Below are 18,202 nucleotides of genomic sequence, written 5' to 3' on the forward strand. Positions count from 1 at the left end.
AAGAAGGCAAAGGTTCACTAAGCTTAACGCTTTGGAATAGGGGCACCTGGGTGGCTCAGTCCGTTAAGCGTCCGACTTCAGCTCAGGTCATGATCTCACGGTCCGTGGGTTCGAGCCCCGCGTTGGGCTCTGTGCTGACAGCTCAGAGCCTGGAACCTGTTTTGGATTCTGTGTCTCCTCTCTCTCTGACCCTCCCCTGCTCATGAGCTCCCTCTCTCTCTCTCTCTCTCTCTCAGAAATAAATTAAAAAAAAAAAAAACATTTAAAAAAATAAAACAAAAACTTTGGGATAACCTGGACGTCTCCTTCCAGATAAAGAAATGAAGCTGATTCGGACACGGCGGCAGCTACATCAAATGAGCTACTGCTCCAGTCTGGGTGTGAGAAGACCTAGGAAACCTCCCTCCTCCCCACCCCCCCACCCTAGGTCTGTTTGATTTACAACGATTTTGCTGAACGACGTGGGCGGCTGTTTACCCTATACTGTGTGGTCAAATTGCCTGAGTCACGTCGAGGGCTCCCCCACCCCAGAAATCCTGGGGAGGTCAGGGCCACCGCCCGCCTTCCCGGAGGCGTGGAGGCATCGTTAGTGGGGCCGTGAGACTCGGGCCAAGATCCCACAAATAGCTCTTACAGAGCAGCAAATACCATCTTTACCAGCTCTCTGCCCACAGATGGTAGCAGTGAGGAGAGCTAAAGACACTGGTGGGGAGGAGGGGTATGAAAGAAAGACGAAGAGCAGAACTTTATCACCATCCAACACAAAGATCACTTCAATTTGGCTTTTTTTTTTTAATGTTTTTTATTTATTTCTGAGAGAGAGAGAGGGACAGCGTGAGCAGGGGGAGGTCAGAGAGAGAAGGAGATACAGAATCTGAAACAGGCTCCAGGCTCTGAGCTGTCAGCACAGAGCCCGACGCGGGGCTCGAACCCACGGACCGTGAGATCGTGACCTGAGCTGAAGCTGGAGGCTTAACCGACTGAGCCCCCCAGGTGCCCCTCAATTTGGCTTTTAAAAAATGTGTCATGGGGCACCTGGGGGGCTCAGTCAGTTGAGCGTCCGATTTTGGCTCAGGTCACGATCTCAAGGTGCGTGGGTTCGAGCCCCGCGTCGGGCTCTGTGCTGACAGCTCAGAGCCTGGATCCTGCTTCTGATCCTGTGTCTCCCTCTCTCTCTGCCCCTCCCCTGCTCACACGCTGTCTCTCTCTCGAAAACAAACATTAAAACAAATTTTTTAGTAAATAAATAAAAATAAATAAAATAAAAAAATGTGTCACTCGATCTCTCCAGGGCTGTAGAGTTTCCATTCAAAAGTGAAAGAACTACTTCATTTTGATTATAAATAATCGTGTTTTTCAGTGGGACACGGTGAGCGGGGGTGATTATTTCATATCATGTTTTCAGTGTCTCCAGACATCAGAACCTTCCTTACATGATCAAATGGCCGCTTCTAATTGCTGTATGGTTAGAGCAATCACCGGGGATCCATACCTAAAATTCACGTTCTGGAGTCACATCTCCCCTCTGCTAAGAAGCTGAGGTCTGCAGAGTGTTTCTTAAAGTTAAGACCCTGGGATTACCTAGGAATCTTATGAAAAAATTTAAAGAACTGGCCTTAGCACTCATCCTGCCCCAAGGTTCTTATGGAATAGTTAGGGATGAGAGAGTCTACACATACCATGTTTTCCAGAAGCTTCTAGATCATTCTAGTCAGATTTTGCCGGGCAGTGCTTTTAAGAACAAAATAGCAAGGTCCCATTACTGCCTGCATGATACTCATTCCTGAGCAGACTTGGAAAAATGTTGCCTGTGGGCTCTGGGACTCTCCTGTACTTGAGAATAACTTTCCGCACTATTTGACTGAAAGAAGCAGAGGGAGCATATCCATCAACCCTGAGCTTCGCTCCCTGATCCCAATACTCCGTGGCTCTGTGACCTCAGACATGTGGCTTAACCTCTCTGAGTCTCAGCTTCTTATTCACATTAAAATGGAACCCCTGAAGCTGCTTCCCTTAGGTGGTGGTTAGAATTAGGCATGTGCCCTATGTTCACTGATGGTTCCTAAGTTCCTCAAGGGGTATCTGGAGCGTGGTAGGTGTTCGGAAAACATTTATCGGACGGGCGGATGGACAGAGGGACGCCTCTGAGCTCTGTTTCCTCAGTGCTGCTATTCACACGGGCTGCAGTCTCTGAGCTCGGAAAACCTGTCTTCTCTTCCAGCCTGAGGTCGGGTCGGCCTGCTCCCATCCTTCTTTAAAACCAACCTGGTTGTTTTATTACTGGCATGTTTTCATCAGCTCTGTCTGTGTGTTCATGAACTCGTGTAAACGTTAATAAAGGAGCTATGAAAACACCTTCCTACATGTTTCCTCCTAGATTTTTTGTAGGTATAAATTAAATAAACACACAATATGCACACGCTGACAGAGCAATTCTCTCTCCACAGCTTCCCAATGACGATTCTTCTCCCTGACACGACACCCAAATACCCGACTTCCACGTTGCCCCTTCTACCCCCAGCCTGCTCTGCCTTCTGCACAACTCAAGGGACCTCGGGTGGAACAAAGCCATCAGGGCCCCTCCCTGAGACAAGGCTGCTGGCCACATCCTTCCCAGTCCGGGGCGGCCTGGGAACATCGGCCTGTAAAAGTGTTTGTGACTCATAAGGGGACGTTCCAAAGTGGCCTTTCCTCCTTGGCTGCCCCTTCTGTCCAACATCCACCTCTTTATAAAGACTCAGTGATGCCGAACATGACGGTGGCGTTCGGATTCCCTTCATCTGACCCAGGTCCGAAATGCAGCTCTCTCCAGTTGCTGCATCTGCCACTCCCCCACCGCCCCGGCCACCAAGGGAATGGCTCTGCGACAGCCTGTGTGCCCACCACAGGAAAGTCACCGCCTCTCTGAAGGTCACTGTGAAAGAGACAGGCCGGCAGGCTCCAAACCAGCTTATTCTCTCCCTGGTCATACAAACAGATCGGGTCTCCGGCCTCCCCGGGGTTAGGTGTGGCCTTGCAACTGAGTTCCTGCCCGTGGTTCTCCTCTAGGAGCAATGTCTGCAGATGTCCTTGGTTGTCACAGCGGAGGAGGGAGCAGAGCCCAGGGGGCATCCGCTCAGGACAGACCCCCCAACAAAGCGTCATCAGGCGGAAAGTGTGAGACACCGTCTCTAACCAACAGAATGTGAGTGCAGCGCCAGGGCTGGTCCATTAAAAGCGCCCAGTGGTTCCCCACGGGTTTCTGCACTCTCCCTCCCCTCCTCGGGCTGGCCGTGCGGGAGCCCACACGCCCTGGGAGCACACGGCCGATGTGGCAGGACCCCCGAGGATGGGAAGAGCCGGGTCCCTGAGTCGCCGCGTGGAGCAGAGTGGCTGCCCGCCACTAACACCCACTCTGGCCTGGAGTGAGAAACGAACTTCCAGCGCCTGGAGGTGATTCCACATCTCTGGGCTCCTCTGTTGCACCTGTTGGTACTGCCTGGGCTCACTCAACCCGGACTCATTTACACGGTTTCTCCTAGACGTTCTCCAACAATGTGGCGCTATGCCCGACTCGGTCCTAGATCGGCGGATGTTCCCTGAGGAATTTCTGGAGGAGCGAGTCTCTTCCCGTGGGAGAGGGGCCTTGGGGGTGCATTTCGCTGGAAATCAATTTATTTTTAAATTTTTTTAACATTTATTTTTGAGAGACAAAGAGAGACAGAGCATGAGCACGGGAGAAGTAGAGAGAGAGGGAGATACAGAATCCAAAGCAGGCTCCAGGCTCTGAGCTGTCAGCACAGAGCCCGACGCGGGGCTCGAACCCATGCACTGTGAGATCATGACCTGAGCCGAAGACGGACACTAAACTGACTTAGGCACCCAGGCGCCCTTGGGAATCAATTTATAACTGACACCGCGAGCTACCACTTGCAGAGAGGTGGGGGTGCCTGTGGATCTATGCAAGTCTATGAGAGACTCTTGAAATTGGGACCTTTAAATAAGACCTCTAGAGTCGCCTGGGTGGCTCAGTCAGGTAAGCATCTGACTCTGGATTTCAGCTCAGGTCATGATCTCACGGTTCATGAGATCAAGCCCCACGTTGGGCTCCACGCTGGCAGTGAGGATTTTGCTTGGGATTCTCTCTGCCCCTCCCCCACTCGTTCTCTCCCCCCCTCTCTCTTTTAAATAAATAAATAAACATTAAATAAAAGAAGAAATACATAAGCCCTCTAATGGTCACACTCCACATTCCGCAAGAGTAGTTAAAAATGCTTTCTCTCCGTCAGTTAGCTTGATGGGTCAACTTCATAAAAAATAAATGCAAATCCCTACTTTTTTAAACAAATTCCTTAGCTCTGTCACGAGGAGTGGATGCTGCTGCCATAGCAATCATTTATGAAATACAAGGATGTATACTAAGAAAGTACCGTCATTTATCTGAAATTTCAATTTAAATGGATGCCCCGCACTTTATCTCGCAACCTTGTTTGCCAAGCGCTTCTATTCTTCGAGGTATTAAATGGGGCTTGTGTTCAATGTTCAAAAACACGGGCCGCATTTTCAAGCAGGGAAATGGATCCGAAGGGCCGGGCACTTCCCCCAGGCCACACACCACCTCCGGCGGCCACAGAGGCAGGGGTCCTGCTCAGAACACTGTCGCACGCGGGTTGTGCTGGGGACTTTCCACCTTCCGATTCATCCCTTCGGTCCCCGCAGACAGCACGACCTTCTTCCCCTGCCCCCAAGGGCAATCACCAGAGCAGAGAATCCCATAAGAGAGCCTGAAGACGCGGTGAGGATGGTAGTTAAGGATATTTTATTTCAAAATGTCATGTTTCAAACGATCATATGACATCCATGGTAAATGTTTCCTTTTTTTAAGCAAGCATTTCTCCCAGAGATAATTGCGTGGATGTGATACCTTTTCAGAAAGCCTCAGACAGGAGCTCAGTGCAAAGATTAGACACTTAAGTTAGACGGGTCCCCCACCTCCTGGCTGTGCAGACAGACAGGCTCCGTGGCGGTGTCCTGGTGTGTGAGCAGGGAAAGCCAGGGGCCCCCCTCTGAGGGCCTCACATGGGCTCAGCAAGGTCAGGCCGTACAAGGTGGGAGCTCCCACCTGGCAACCCCTGGGTCCTGCGCTGTCGGCCGCGTCACGCCCCACCCCCACCCCAGCATCCGCGCCCGTGAACCGGCCCTGACACCCTGTTAGCAGCGGCAGCGCCATGCCCGACACCCAGGCTTGCTCCCTGTTCAAGGCCCCTTCCTGCTCTTCCTCCGAGGCCAGCCTGGTGTGACGACTTCCATCCTGACTCCCAGGTTACCCCTGGGCCACGCAGCTATGGGCTCATCTCTGCCCTCAGTCACTGCCTCTGCAAAATGGGAATGAGGCCACCTGCCCTACTGGTCAATGGGAGAGCCACAGGGTAGCGCTGCTAAGTCGGCTGTGTGAGCAGGTGTTGCTCAGAAAGGATGCCATTGTAGAGGCATTTGTGCTGGCTCCTTCCACAGCCTCAGCTACCACGTGGGCTCCCCGAGGCTTAGGCTTTGCTCAGCAGGGACCAACCTAGGTGCTTGTGAAAACGCAGGTTCTAATTCAGTAGGTCTGGGCTGGGAGCCTGAGACTCTGCATTTCTTTTTTATTTTAGTTTTTTTAATGTTTGTTTATTTTTGAGAGAGAGAAAGAGTGTGAGCAGGGGGTTAGAGAGAGACACAGAATCTGAAGTAGCCTCCAGGCTCTGAGCTGTCAGCACAGAGCCCAACGTGGGGCTCGAACCCACGAACTGCGAGATCATGACCTGAGCCGAAGTTGGATGCTTCACTGACAGAGCTGCCCAGGCACCCCGAGACTGTGCATTTCTCATTGTTCCCCAGGCGGCTGGATCCTGGAGCACATGGGGGCGGGGGGGGGGGGCATTCAGAGCTGACACGCTCCTGCCCAGGCTGCCGTGGGACTTAAGCCCCCAAACACTGGCAGACGGGCCTCTGTCTCCCCACAGCTCACCTGGGGACACGCCACAGCTGGTGTACAGATACTTGGGGAGCATAAGGAAATTAGCCACCCCCTCAAGGCCAAGGGCACAAGCTCAGGGAGGGGTGAGTAATAGGAGCCCTCAGAGTCCTCAGATGCTCCTCAACCTCCCTGTGGGTGCTCCCCTACACACACAAAGACACACACACACGCACACACACACACACAGCAGTAGCAGCAGCTGAAGAATCTAAACACTGTGCAGTGAGCGAGCATTTTCCTCTCTGCATTTCCACAGTGGCTCCTCCCGGGGAAGATGGGCCCCTGACCTCAAAGCCGGACTCAATGAATTGTAATCGCAGCGCCCCACTCCTGACTCCTTTCTCGGGATCAAACACGGCCACACTGGGATGGTGTCACAGGGGAGGATGGAAGCCTTTGGGCAGCGGCCAACAGCTACTGCCTGTGGGGCTCCCAGCCCCCTTCCTGGTACAAGCTTTGGAGTCTTGGTGCCAGTGGTGTCTTTTGAAGGGTAATCAGCACCTCAGGCTGGGGGGGGGGGGGCGGGGGGGGGGGGGCTGGAGGTTAAATCAACAAGGCAGTGGGATAAAGAGGCTGGTCCTGGCTAGGAAGCATGATCCCTCCACGCGTAGCATCTTCGTGTTGCAGGAAGAAAAAACTGTCACAATCTCCTTGAAATCTTGGTGATGAGGCGTGATGCCGCAGAGATGCTTCTATAGTAGTTTCTGGAATGCCTGGAGGCACTGGATTCTTACTCCCTCACTAGGGATGCTGTGTAGTCTACTTTCAGCCACCCTCCTCGACCACTCAGCTCTCCCATCCTCTCCAGAGCCTGAGAGTCAGAATCAGTTGGGCCATTTATCCTACTCAGGTCTGGGAGCAAACTACATACTTGTCACATATGGTTATAAAGGCTCTACCTGAGGGGGAGTTGGTAGGGATTCTAATCGGTTAAAAAAAAAAGACTCACACTACATACCTGAGTGTACACTGCACACCAAGATGTTAAATAAAACACCATGCATTTCGGGGTGCCTGGGTGGCTCAGGCAGTTAAACATCCGACTTCAGCTCAGGTCATGATCTAGGGGTTTGTGGGTTTGAGCCCCACATCGGGGTCTGTGCTGATGGCTCAGAGCCTGGAGCTGCTTCAGATTCTGTGTCTCCCTGTCTCTCTGCCCCTCCCCCGCTCTTTCTCTCTTAAAAATAAACAAACATTAAGAAAAGAAAGTCACCATGCATCTCTTTTATAATTAAGATATTTTGTTGGATGTGGGGATATGTTATTTTATGTGTGATAAATAATTTGTTGTCACAAAACTTCCAGGGGGAAAAGCCCAAACAATTATAAGTGATTACAATTATGATGCATATGCAAAATTATACTTAGAAACTATGATCCCTGTGCCCATCCCAGCCTCGAGTGGCCCAGTTTCTCTTTTGGTAGCCGTTTAGTTATCAGTGTATTAAACCACTCCAAAATGTAGTGGCTTCGAGGGGCACCTGGGTGGCTTCGTCGGTTAAGCGTCCGACTTCAGCTCAGGTCATGATCTCGCGGTTCGTGGGTTCGAGCCCCGCGTCGGGCTCTGTGCTGACTTCCAGCTCGGAGCCTGGAGCCTATTTCAGAGTCTGTGACTCCCTCTCTCTCTGACCCTCCCCTGCTCACGCTGTCTCTCTCTCTCTCTCCTAGAAATAAATAAAAAAATATTAAAAAAAAGTGTAGTGGCTTCGGGTGACAATTTCTTCTCTCATAATCCACTAGGGCTCCAGTGAGCAGTCTCACTTGGGGTGCCCTGCAGGGGTGTGGTGAGTTAAGGGTTGCGGTAGGGTCACCCCAAGACCTTTGTGAGCCATCCAACAAGTCTTTCAATGAGCAATTATGAACATGATCCCAAAAAATGGGGGGGGGGGAATAAAACCTCAGCAAAGAAATAGAAGCTATAGGGGCACCTGGGTGGCTCAGTCAGTTTATTGTCTGACTCTTGTGGCTCAGGTGGTGATCTTGCTGTTGTGGGATCCGGCCCTGCACTGGGCTCCACACTAAGCACAGCCTGCTTGGGACTCTCTCTCCCTCTCTCTGTGCCCCTCCCCTGCTCACACACAAGCACCTCTCCTTCTCTCTCAAAATACATAAACTGAAGCGGGGGGAAGGAATAGAAGATATAAAGAAGAACCAAATGGACATTCTAGAGCTGAAAAATACAACAGGCAAAGCAAAAAACTCACTGGATGAGCAACCGAGAGGACAGAAGAAAGAATCAAGACACTTGAAAATAAAACAGTGGAAACCACCCAATTGGAACAATGGAGAGAAAGTGGACCAAAAAAACCAATAAATAAACACAACAAAAAACAAAACAAAACAAAAAACAGGCACAGTCTCACAGACCCCGGAGGGACTAAAACAGAAGATCTAACATCTCTGTCATCAGGATCTCAGGAAACTGGGGTTGAAAAGAATATGTGAAGAAATAATGGCCAAAATGTTTCCAAATTTGGCAGAAGATTTAAACTCACAGATTCAAGAAACTGAGAGAACCCTAAACTGGAAAAACACAAAGAAATCCACGCCAAGATGCATCATCAGCACACTTTTGGAAACAAAGGACAAAGGAAACAGGGAGAGACAAACCCTGCCTTTTTTCCAGAAGAAAAAGCAATTTGAACGACGGCGGATTTCTCATCTGAAACCACAGCGGCCAGAAAGAAGGGCGAACATGGCCAATGGTGAAGAACAAGAACTGTCAACCCAGAGAAGTTCAGATACAAGCAAACTATCCTGCAGGAGCCCAAGGGCAAGCAAAGCCTCTCAGGTGCAGGAAATCTGAGAGAACTTGTCACCAACAGACTTACTCTGGAGAATACGTCTACAGGACACCGGCAACAGAAAAGCACTGATAGAAGGAACAACATTGGAGCATCAAGAAGGAAGAAAGAATAAAGCGAAGAAGTAAAAATGTGGAGAAATGTAACAGACTTTCTTGTCCTCATGAGTCTTCTAAAAACCAACGGGGTCCTCAAGAGGTCCAAGACGGCTCACTCTTGCCTCGCAGGCAAACTGCACTAACTGTGGGGTTGACTGGAGAGGTCCATTGTTTGCTAGAAGCTTCTCAGAATACACTACATACACGAAGGTTTGAAAAGCCCTCAGCACTTGTTACTACAAGGTCAAGCTCAGTCACTCAGAGTGAATTTCTGAGGAAGGTGGGAACAAAGTGCTTTTCCAATTCTTAGCTGTGGGCGCCTGACCCTAAGGACTGCGACAAAATTCAAGGTAAAAAAGTAATCAGTACCCCACCTGGGGTCAAGGTCACCCACCTCTGCCAGGTCCTGGGAGTGTGGGCCCACAGTGGGATCTGTCATTCACTCATCTGTGCCTCGGTTTCTTCCTCTGTGAGACAGGGACAGCATCTGCCTCTCCTAACTCACAGGGGGCGCCTGGGTGGCTTAGTCAGTTAAGCGTCCGACTTTCGCTTAGGTCATGATCTCGGGTTCATGGGTTCGAGCCCGGCGTCGGGCTCTGTGCTGACTGCCAGCTCAGAGCCTGGAGCCTGCTTCAGTCTGTGACTCCCTCTCTCTCTGACCCTCCCCTGCTCACGCTGTCTCTCTCTCTCCTAGAAATAAATAAATAAAAAAAAAAAAAAAAAAAAGAGCCAACTAGGTGAGCTGGGCTCATAAAGTATTAGTTACTCTTCCACTATGTGAATGTTGAACCTCCCCTTCAAGAGGGCTGTTGTGTGGCCCTTTTTTCTTTGCAATGGAATGTCCCTGAGTTCTTCGACCCGGAGAAAGGCAGGCATAATTACATGACATGTGGGACTGAATTCACCCTCCTTCCAGGGTCCGGAGGATGGCCAACCCCAGGCCTGAACACATGAGGCCCCTGGCGCCTGGGTCAGTGGTGCTGGGAAGACCGCAGGATCCCCAAGGGCTGAAGGGGGGGTACCCTGGGGTTGCTGGTCCCCCGCCCCACCCCACCCCACCCCACCCCAACCCAGAGCTCCCAGCGCTCACCTCCCAGAGGATGTGGCCCTAAGTCCTGTCGCCTCCCAGGCGACAGTGGTAGCAGTGACACGCACGGGTCTTGGGGGGCTTGCAAAACTTTTGCTAGATTTCACTCCGACCAAAAAGGATGAGGTCTGTAAACTGACCTTTGCGGTGGGGGCGTTGGAAGCAGACTCTGGGAGTCAAAGCCTCAAGGACTTGGGTGGGTGGGAAGGAGAAGGGTGAACTATTTTATAAACAGAAGTCTCTCCACCAGCCCACCCGAGAGGGCAGGGACCCGAATCACCGGAGCTGGCGCCTCCTGGATGCCACCAGGGCCCCAAGCGACGGACAGCACTGGCCTCTCTGGTGGCAAAGGGGCTGCGTGGGGGCCCCCGGGCCACCCCCCCCCCGCCCCGGCGTAGCGGGCAGGGACCTCGGGGCGCAGCGGGCAGGGACCTCGGGGCGCAGCGGGCAGGGACCTCGGGGCGCAGCGGGCGGCCGCGGGAGCAGGGCGCGCACGTGGTGCGGGCGGCCGGGTTCCTCCCACTGAAGTCACGGACTTGGCGCGCAGCGTCGCTGCCGGCGCGCAAACGTGGCTTCGGCCAAAAAGCGGGTGGGGTGGGGGAAGGGAGCGCACAATGTGTTTCTTGTTAGGGACCCGCAAGCCGGGGCTCGGGTGTTGCTTTCGGTGCCGCGTGACAACATTAAGCCGGCGCTTCACTCCGGACAAGCCCGCCCGCGTCGCCGGCCGGAGGGGCCGCTGCGGATTCCCACGGCCGCCGCTGCGCTCGCGCGCGGAGGGGGCGCGCCGGCCGGGGGTCCCCGGGCGCCCCGACCCCGCGACGCGCGCCTCGGGGCGGCGCAGACTGGGCGACGCCAGCCCCGCGCCCGCCGGCTCGCGGGCAGCCCGGGATTGCCGTCTAAGACCTTATCGCTCGCTCGACTTAATTTGTTTTAATTTGGTGACCGCAACCAAAGCCACAGAACAGTCCTCTGTGAACGCCCGAGGCAGCCACAAATCGGGGTACTTCACAGCATTTGTAACTAAATGGTTGCTGTGCTGGTAGCTAAATAGGCCCCTCCGCCAAATTTCCCAAACTCTGCCTTTTTTTTTTTTTTTTTTTAACGGAGCCGAAAGGTGATCTCCCTGCCGGGAGACCCGACGGTGGGAAGCCCCGGGACTCGGCACGGCGTCTGCCCGGCGCTTTGGGCTCTCCGGGCAAGCAGGGTCCCAGAGGGCACGGGGGGGGGGGGGGGTGGCGGGCGGGGCGGGCGGCCAGTGAGGCCCTCGTGGGACGCCAAGCGCTCGGTTAGTGCAGTTCACCAGCCGTGCGCGACGAGGAGCAGCAGAGGCCAGGCAAGTCTTCAGCAACACCCGAAGGGAGTTTGCTTTTGCGGCTTCACTCCTCCCCCCCTCCCGCGGCCACCTCATGGGAGGCTGTTTTAAACCCAAATTCGGTTATCTGGTTTCAGGGTGAGGGCTCCCTCCTGCCAAGCTATTAAATAAACAAGCAAAGCAAAAAAAAAAAAAAAAGGACTTGAATCCTTATGTAATCCAGATGCCGTTTCCTCGAAAACCACAACAAACTCTGCTGAAGCAGAGCCCGGGATCCGAACAGCCGAGCGCCCCGCGCAGCCGGGTTTGGGGCCGGCAGAGGCCGGCCTGCTCCGCAGCTCCTCTCCGGGACGGATACTAAGTACTCGCTACCAACACCGAACTGCAGATGAGCGCCCTTGAGGGATCCGGAGGCCGTCAACTGTCCCGGAATGTTGGCATCTGGTTCTTAAAATGGAACTTTCCCCAGAGATAAAGCCGGGCCCGAGCAGGCGTCCGCGTCTGCGTCCGCGGGCTGGCGTGGAAGTTTCTGGCCCCTGGATGCTCGCAGCTGAAAACGCAGCGTTGGAAAGGGCTACGTCGGCCCCGCTTTGTAGTGGAAATGAGGACGCGGCCGGGTCTGGGGCGCCCGGGGCTCGGAGCCGCGGACCCGGCCGCTCCGCCTCCCATCTCCCCCGGGGCGGACGCCTGGGGAGTGCTGTTCTGGAAAAATCTGACGGTTCCTAGTGCAACCTCCAAGGGCTCCGCGGAGGCAAGCGGGGGGGGGGGGGGGGGGGGTCCTTCAAAGGTATTTTTAGGAGTCCAGCATCAAAGTCATCCCCGCGAAGCTCCAAAGGAACACATAAACCTCGCCGTGCACGAAGTCAGTCACCTTCTCCCCCTCCGCTCCTCCCTCGCGCCAGCCCCGCCCTGAGCGCCTCGGTTGCAAAAACAAATAAAATAAAGCAAAACCTCTTGCTTTGGCAACCTCGAAGCCACGCTATGCCTCTTTTGGCAAAAGGAAGATTTCTTTCTTCTCCCTCTCCCGGCTTTTTTTTTTTTTTTTTTTTTTTCCCTTTCCTGCTCTTCTCGGCGCTCTTTCCTTCCCCCAAGTCGCTCGAAACTTAAGACGTGCGGCGGCTGCAGGTGCGCGCGGGCCGGGCGGCCGGGCCGGGGCGAGCCTGGGACGGCCGGGCCTCGCAGGCATTGATCCGCCGGGCGCGCGCGCTGAGTGACGGCGCGGTTGCCATGGCAGCCGCCTGAGCGGCGCCGCGAGGACAAGGCTGCCGGGCGGCGTGAATGGGCGGCGTCACGCGCCTGGCGCCAGAGAGTCTGCTCCGGGGCTCCGGCTCCGGCCCCGCCGCGGCCTGGCCCGCGCGCCGCCGCCGCCCATCCATCACCTGTCAGGGATCACTCGGGGGGTCACGGGCGGAATGGACACAGCTGTGCGAACAAAACCGGGGGGAAGAAAGGCGAGCGCTCGCAATTGCGCCAGATGTGCGGGGCGGACCTCGCCCCCTCCCGGTGCATCACGCGGGGATCGCACAGGCGGCCCGGAGGCCCCGCGCGCCCGGCCCGGGGCTGCTTCTGATTACGGCGGGGGGCTGGACGCGCTGGGAGCCGCCGGCCGGGCCGGGATGGGGAGCGAGGGACTGACCCCGGAGCCCGCCTAGGGGAACTTCCAGGGTAGGCGTGTTGCTTTCAGTGGGGGCCGTCCCGGGGAGTGAGCCGAGGGCACGGGGGACCCCCACCCCCACCGGAAGCCCTTCACACCTTCCCGCCACCCACGGATCGCGCACATCCAGGGCCCTCTCTGCAGCTGGGACCGTTTGAACTTTAGAGGCCTCACGTGCAAACCCGCAGAGACACCAATTGACAGATGTTTCAGTGCCGTGTAACCCACCCCGAAAAATGCTCCAACACCATTTTCTCTACGGAAACATCATTTTAAAGGTAATTTCGTATGGGGCTTGCTGAGACACACGTACGTGGAACTCGGGCCTCCTTTTTTTTTTTTTTTTTTTTTAAATCATTAACTTATACAGCCTCCTAATCCCCTTAAAATGATCTCTAAATGGATGGAGAACGGGGTGTCGTGCCAGTCGAATTCAACACGATCCGGCCGACTGGACTCGGACAGGGCAGCTGAAGAAAGAAACCACGAAACTTTCACCATATTTAGCAGTTTTACTACATCAGGGAACAAAAATGGTCACGGGAGAAGACACTGCCTTCATCCGCTCGGCGAGTGTGTAAAGTAATCCCGTACCACGCTCGTTACGCACCAGCCCGAGCCTGGCTCGGGATAATGAGGCTGGCACGGATGTTAACATACGGTGTCCTTGGAAAAAGCTAGGAATGCGTCAGTATCACAGAGCGCAATGTCCAAGAATCACAAGTAATAATTTGAGAATCCCAAAGATGTTTGTTTACATTGGCTATTATTGTAAAATAGTCAAAGTATAACATCATGAACCAAAATAGTGTCAAAACAAAATCTGTTCCACTGTGGCACGTATGTGACAAACGCAGGCACACAAAGTACATCAAAAGGCTCGAACCGTGGGGGACGCGGTATTAAATCATTTCCAGACTTAATATCGGAGGGGAGGTTGTTAATCGAACGCTGTCAGTCCCCTAAGCGGCTTTTGCAGGACCAGGCCCTGGGAAGGCAGATCTCCCGGCGGGTCCGGAAGCCATCCCCGGCGAGGCTCCAGAATGAAGGGGCCTGGTTTTCCGAAAGTGACCTCCACCTCAGCACCCCGGCCGCCTCCCTGAAGAGAAGCCCTGGGGCAGGCGCATGGCCCCGCCGGTGTCAGAAACCGGCTGGGCCCCTAGCCGAGAAATTAATCATTAATTGAAGGGGATACTGCAGGGTCCCCATTATTAAGCTTTGCTTTTTCTTCTGTTCTGCCCCCTTCCTCTCTCTTAAACGCAAAGAAGGTGAAGATGGAGAGAAAGAGTAAACAAGATACTTAGAAATATTACATCTTTCTCAGGTTTTCTGGTTGCTGGTCTTGTAGGGAAATACGATTTTCAAAACACAACTAATTTACTGTAGTTCTCAGTTAAGCTAGAATTAAATACTGAAAAGTATTTAAATAAGCTGCAAACTTTAGAGTGCAGGAATAACTTCTTAAAATCAGGATCTGTGCGTAATTAATCACATCACTTTGCCACTCACACTGCAAGGCACAGACCGGCAGCCTCTCAGGGCAGTGTATGCAAATACAGCTTCACGATGCAAATGTTCCTAATGATTTCCGATTAATAGGATCATTATAATGGCCCTGCCTGTTCTAGAAAAGGAACCCTGAAAGTGTCCGGCCTCTCAGAGCTCCTTAGCGGTCAACACGGTTTCCCAGAAGTACTCATTTTACTGAGTTTACAGTAATGCCTCCCGTGTCGCTCCGAGTTGCAGGATCCCACACTAAGCCCGTCGTTGAGGGCGCGCGTGGGTGCTTTTTGTTTTGTTTTGCTTTGTTTTGTTGTGACATAGCTTAGCCTGATCTGCAGAGACCGAACTCCACACACGTCTCTCGTCAACGGCAGACTCATTTGCGTTCTCACTTTCTCCAGCAGTGCTCTCTCTCCGGGGACATTCCGTGGGTCGCGGTGCACGGTGGCCTTCCCTCTGCGGTGCAGACTTGCGGGTGTCGCCGTGGCTGCTGCAACCCCCCGGGTGTGGACGGCTCAGTCCGGGGACACGCTGGGGCGACGGTGCTGCCTCGCCGCTGGAATGAGAGCGGAGCTGCACGCTTGGATTCCTGGGGTCCCCCCGCCCCTCCCCCACCCCCGGCTCCGCCGTCACCCCCTCCTCCCCGGGCCTGTGCGCGGCTCCTGCCCCGCGCTTACTGTACTCTATTTACCACCCCAGCTGGGCTCGCGCCCGCCCCGCCCACGCCGCGGGGATTGGCTGCGAACGCGGAAGGACCGAGCGCTCGCCCCGCGCCCGCGCCCGCCAATGGGAGCGCCCGCGCGGCCTGATGGACGCGCCGCCTTCCACCAATGGGGGCGCAGGGAGCCCGGAGCGTGCGCCCCCGGCGAGTGCGGATAAAAGCCGCCCCGCCAGGCTCCCGGCTTCATTCTGAGCCGAGCCCGGTGCCGAGCGCAGGAAGCTCCGCAGGCGGCGGCGGCCTGAGCTCCTGGGCAGCCCGCTCCCTCCCGGCGTCTCCGTCCCCGCGCGGTCAGCATGAAAGCCTTCAGTCCGGTGAGGTCCGTGAGGAAGAACAGCCTTTCGGACCACGGCCTGGGCATCTCCCGGAGCAAGACCCCGGTGGACGACCCGATGAGCCTGCTCTACAACATGAACGACTGCTACTCCAAGCTCAAGGAGCTGGTGCCGAGCATCCCGCAGAACAAGAAGGTGAGCAAGATGGAAATCCTGCAGCACGTCATCGACTACATCCTGGACCTGCAGCTCGCCCTGGACTCGCACCCCAGCATCGTCAGCCTGCACCACCAGCGGCCCGGGCAGAGCCAGGCGGCCCGGACGCCGCTGACCACCCTCAACACGGACATCAGCATCCTGTCCTTGCAGGTGAGACCCGGTCCCGGCGCCCCCGCGCACCCCCGTCCCCGCCTGGGCTGCCGCCCGCGGACCCCTCGTCGAGACGGTGACTTGCCGACGAGCCAATTAACTTTTAAAAAAATCTTCCGTAGATGGAGTCGTGCGTGAAATCGCTGATGAGTTCTGACACGTTAATGCATTGGTCTGTGATTCGGAATTGTAGCCTAAACGTGTTCCGTGAAACTTGCTGTTCTGTGGACTACTTTGGAAAAAAAAAAAAAAAAAAAAAAAAGGGCTCTTTCTCCCCAAGATTGTCTAACATCGCCTTTTATCCCCGTTCTCTCGCAGGCGTCTGAATTCCCGTCCGAGTTCATGTCAAATGACAGCAAAGCGCTCTGTGGCTGAAAAAACGGTGAGTGTTCGCGTGTGCCTCCGTCCGGACACCGCCTCTCGGAGTGTGTGTGCGTGCGCGTGTTGTGTTTTTTTTTTTTCCATTTGTGTGTGTATCTGCAACACTGGGGATTTAGTAAACGAATGTGTGCTTCGGGTGTATTGCACGTAGTACGCTGCCTGTGCATACGAGCTGTGAAGCGGCTTCCAGCCCGGATTACTCCAGATCGCAGGACATTTTCCTAAAAAACAAAAAACACGTTACCGGTGGTGTTCTTAAGTGTGAAGGCGGCTGGGGGAAGCGCACCGGCTCCTGCCGCGCCTGCACGCCCGGCCGTCTTCCCGGTGCCCCGGCGCCGCGAGGCACTGGCCTCCGCGTCATCAATCTTCTCCCGCAAATTCCAGAGAGCGCCTCCTTTCCCTACGACGTAGCCGGCTTCCCGGGGCCTCCGGCCCTGTGATGTGGGATGCCGACTTCCCTATCTGCTCACCAAAGGGCTGTTTTCAATCAAATAATTGTTCCAAGACGCAGACTGGCGCCCGGCAGCGCTGCAGCTGGAGATGCCGCTAGGAGATCGCGTCGGGAAGTTGTTTTCCCTGGAGTCTCTGCGATTTTCATGTTTCATTTTCGCCGCCCAGGCCCAGTGTGTGTGTGTGTGTGTGTGTGTGTTGCATCTGGACGCCAGGGTTTGCCCAATCTCTGAGTGTTTGGTGGTTAAATGTTCAAACTGCGGCTTCCTCCTGGCGCCAGTCTGCCCGCCTCTGCCCTTAAGATCCCTGCTCCTAAAACATGCCTCTCCCCCAATCTTTTGCAGGTGGTCATGACTTTTCTTTTCTTTGCACAACAACAAATCCACAGGATCTTTTAAGGCGCCGAACTTCTTATTTTTCAACCATTTCACGAGGAGAACAACAAAGTTGAATGGACCTTTAAAAAAAAAAAAAATGGAAGGAAAACTAAGAATGATCATCTTCCCCAGGGTGTTCTCTGACCTGGACTGTGATATTAGTTATTTATGAAAAAGACTTTTAAATGCCCTTTCTGCAGTTGGAAGGTTTTCTTTATATACTATTCCCACCATGGGGAGCGAAAATGTCTAAAATCACAAGGAATTTCCCAATTTAAGCAGACTTTGCCTTTTTTCAAAGGTGGAGCGTGAATACCAGAAGGATCCAGTATTCAGTTACTTAAATGAAGTCTTTTGGTCAGAAATTACCTTTTTGACGCAAGCCTACTGAATGCTGTGTATATATTTATATATAAATATATATATATATTGAGTGAAACCTTGTGAACTCTTTAATTAGAGTTTTCTTGTATAGTGGCAGAGATGTCTATTTCTGCATACAAAGTGTAATGATGTACTTATTCATGCTAAACTTTTTATAAAAGTTTAGTTGTAAACTTAACCCTTTTATACAAAATAAATCGTGTGTTTATTGAATGGTGATTGCCTGCTTTATTTCAGAGGACAAGTGCTTCGATTTTTATTATGCTATGTTATAACTGAACCCAAATAAATACAAGTTCAAATTTATGTAGACTGTATAAGATTATAATAAACATGTCTGAAGTCAGTACCTGAATTCTGAGTGGTTTTTAAGATCTCTCTCTCTCTCTGTCTCCACTTATTTTAACCATCACTCCCCCCCCCCCCCCCCCCCCAGCCTTGGGACTCGTATGCGCGCAGCGCCAGCACTTGGGGACACAGAGCTAGTGTGTTTTAAGAGCTGAGCGGGCCGGGGAGGCTGTCCACACTAGTTTGTCTTCGTCCTGCACGGAAGTATTAGTTCTGTGCCTTGGGGCTGAGTTTCAAGCCAAGGAGCTGCTGTGGCAGTGACTCCTAGCAGGCCGATCATTCAAAACACGCAGTCTGCAAGGGCTGCTTGTCTGAGTAGGTGTTAAGCTGCTTTTGGAGTATGTGAGGCTGTTAATCAGAAGGGAAAAGTTCACAGAGTTCAGGACCGGACTTAAAAGATTTAGGGGAAGGGCAGAAAGACCCCGGGCGTTAACGGTTTGCCCCCAG

At 53.7% G+C, this 18,202-nt stretch overlaps 1 protein-coding gene across 1 annotated transcript; it reads left to right on the forward strand.

Annotated features, from left to right (window-relative positions):
• The first annotated feature begins 15,348 nt into the window (after positions 1–15,348).
• ID2 (inhibitor of DNA binding 2) lies at positions 15,349–17,756 on the forward strand. Its single transcript, XM_039231088.1, has 3 exons — positions 15,349–15,815; positions 16,134–16,197; positions 16,991–17,756. The coding sequence occupies exons 1-2, from the start codon at positions 15,468–15,470 to the stop codon at positions 16,188–16,190; spliced, it is 405 nt and encodes a 134-aa protein (XP_039087019.1). The 5' UTR covers positions 15,349–15,467; the 3' UTR covers positions 16,191–16,197; positions 16,991–17,756.
• Positions 17,757–18,202: the final 446 nt, after the last annotated feature.

This window comes from Hyaena hyaena, unplaced genomic scaffold, assembly GCF_003009895.1.
Source record: "Hyaena hyaena isolate Hyena2069 unplaced genomic scaffold, ASM300989v1 scaffold_53, whole genome shotgun sequence".
Classification (NCBI taxonomy): Eukaryota; Metazoa; Chordata; class Mammalia; order Carnivora; family Hyaenidae; genus Hyaena; species Hyaena hyaena.

Excerpts from the sequence above, each read along its gene's own strand:
- ID2 (XM_039231088.1), top strand. The coding sequence starts at position 15,468 with ATGAAAGCCTTCAGTCCGGTGAGGTCCGTGAGGAAGAACAGCCTTTCG. Across the intron at positions 15,816-16,133 it reads TCAGCATCCTGTCCTTGCAG|GCGTCTGAATTCCCGTCCGA; the intron begins GTGAGACCCGGT and ends GTTCTCTCGCAG.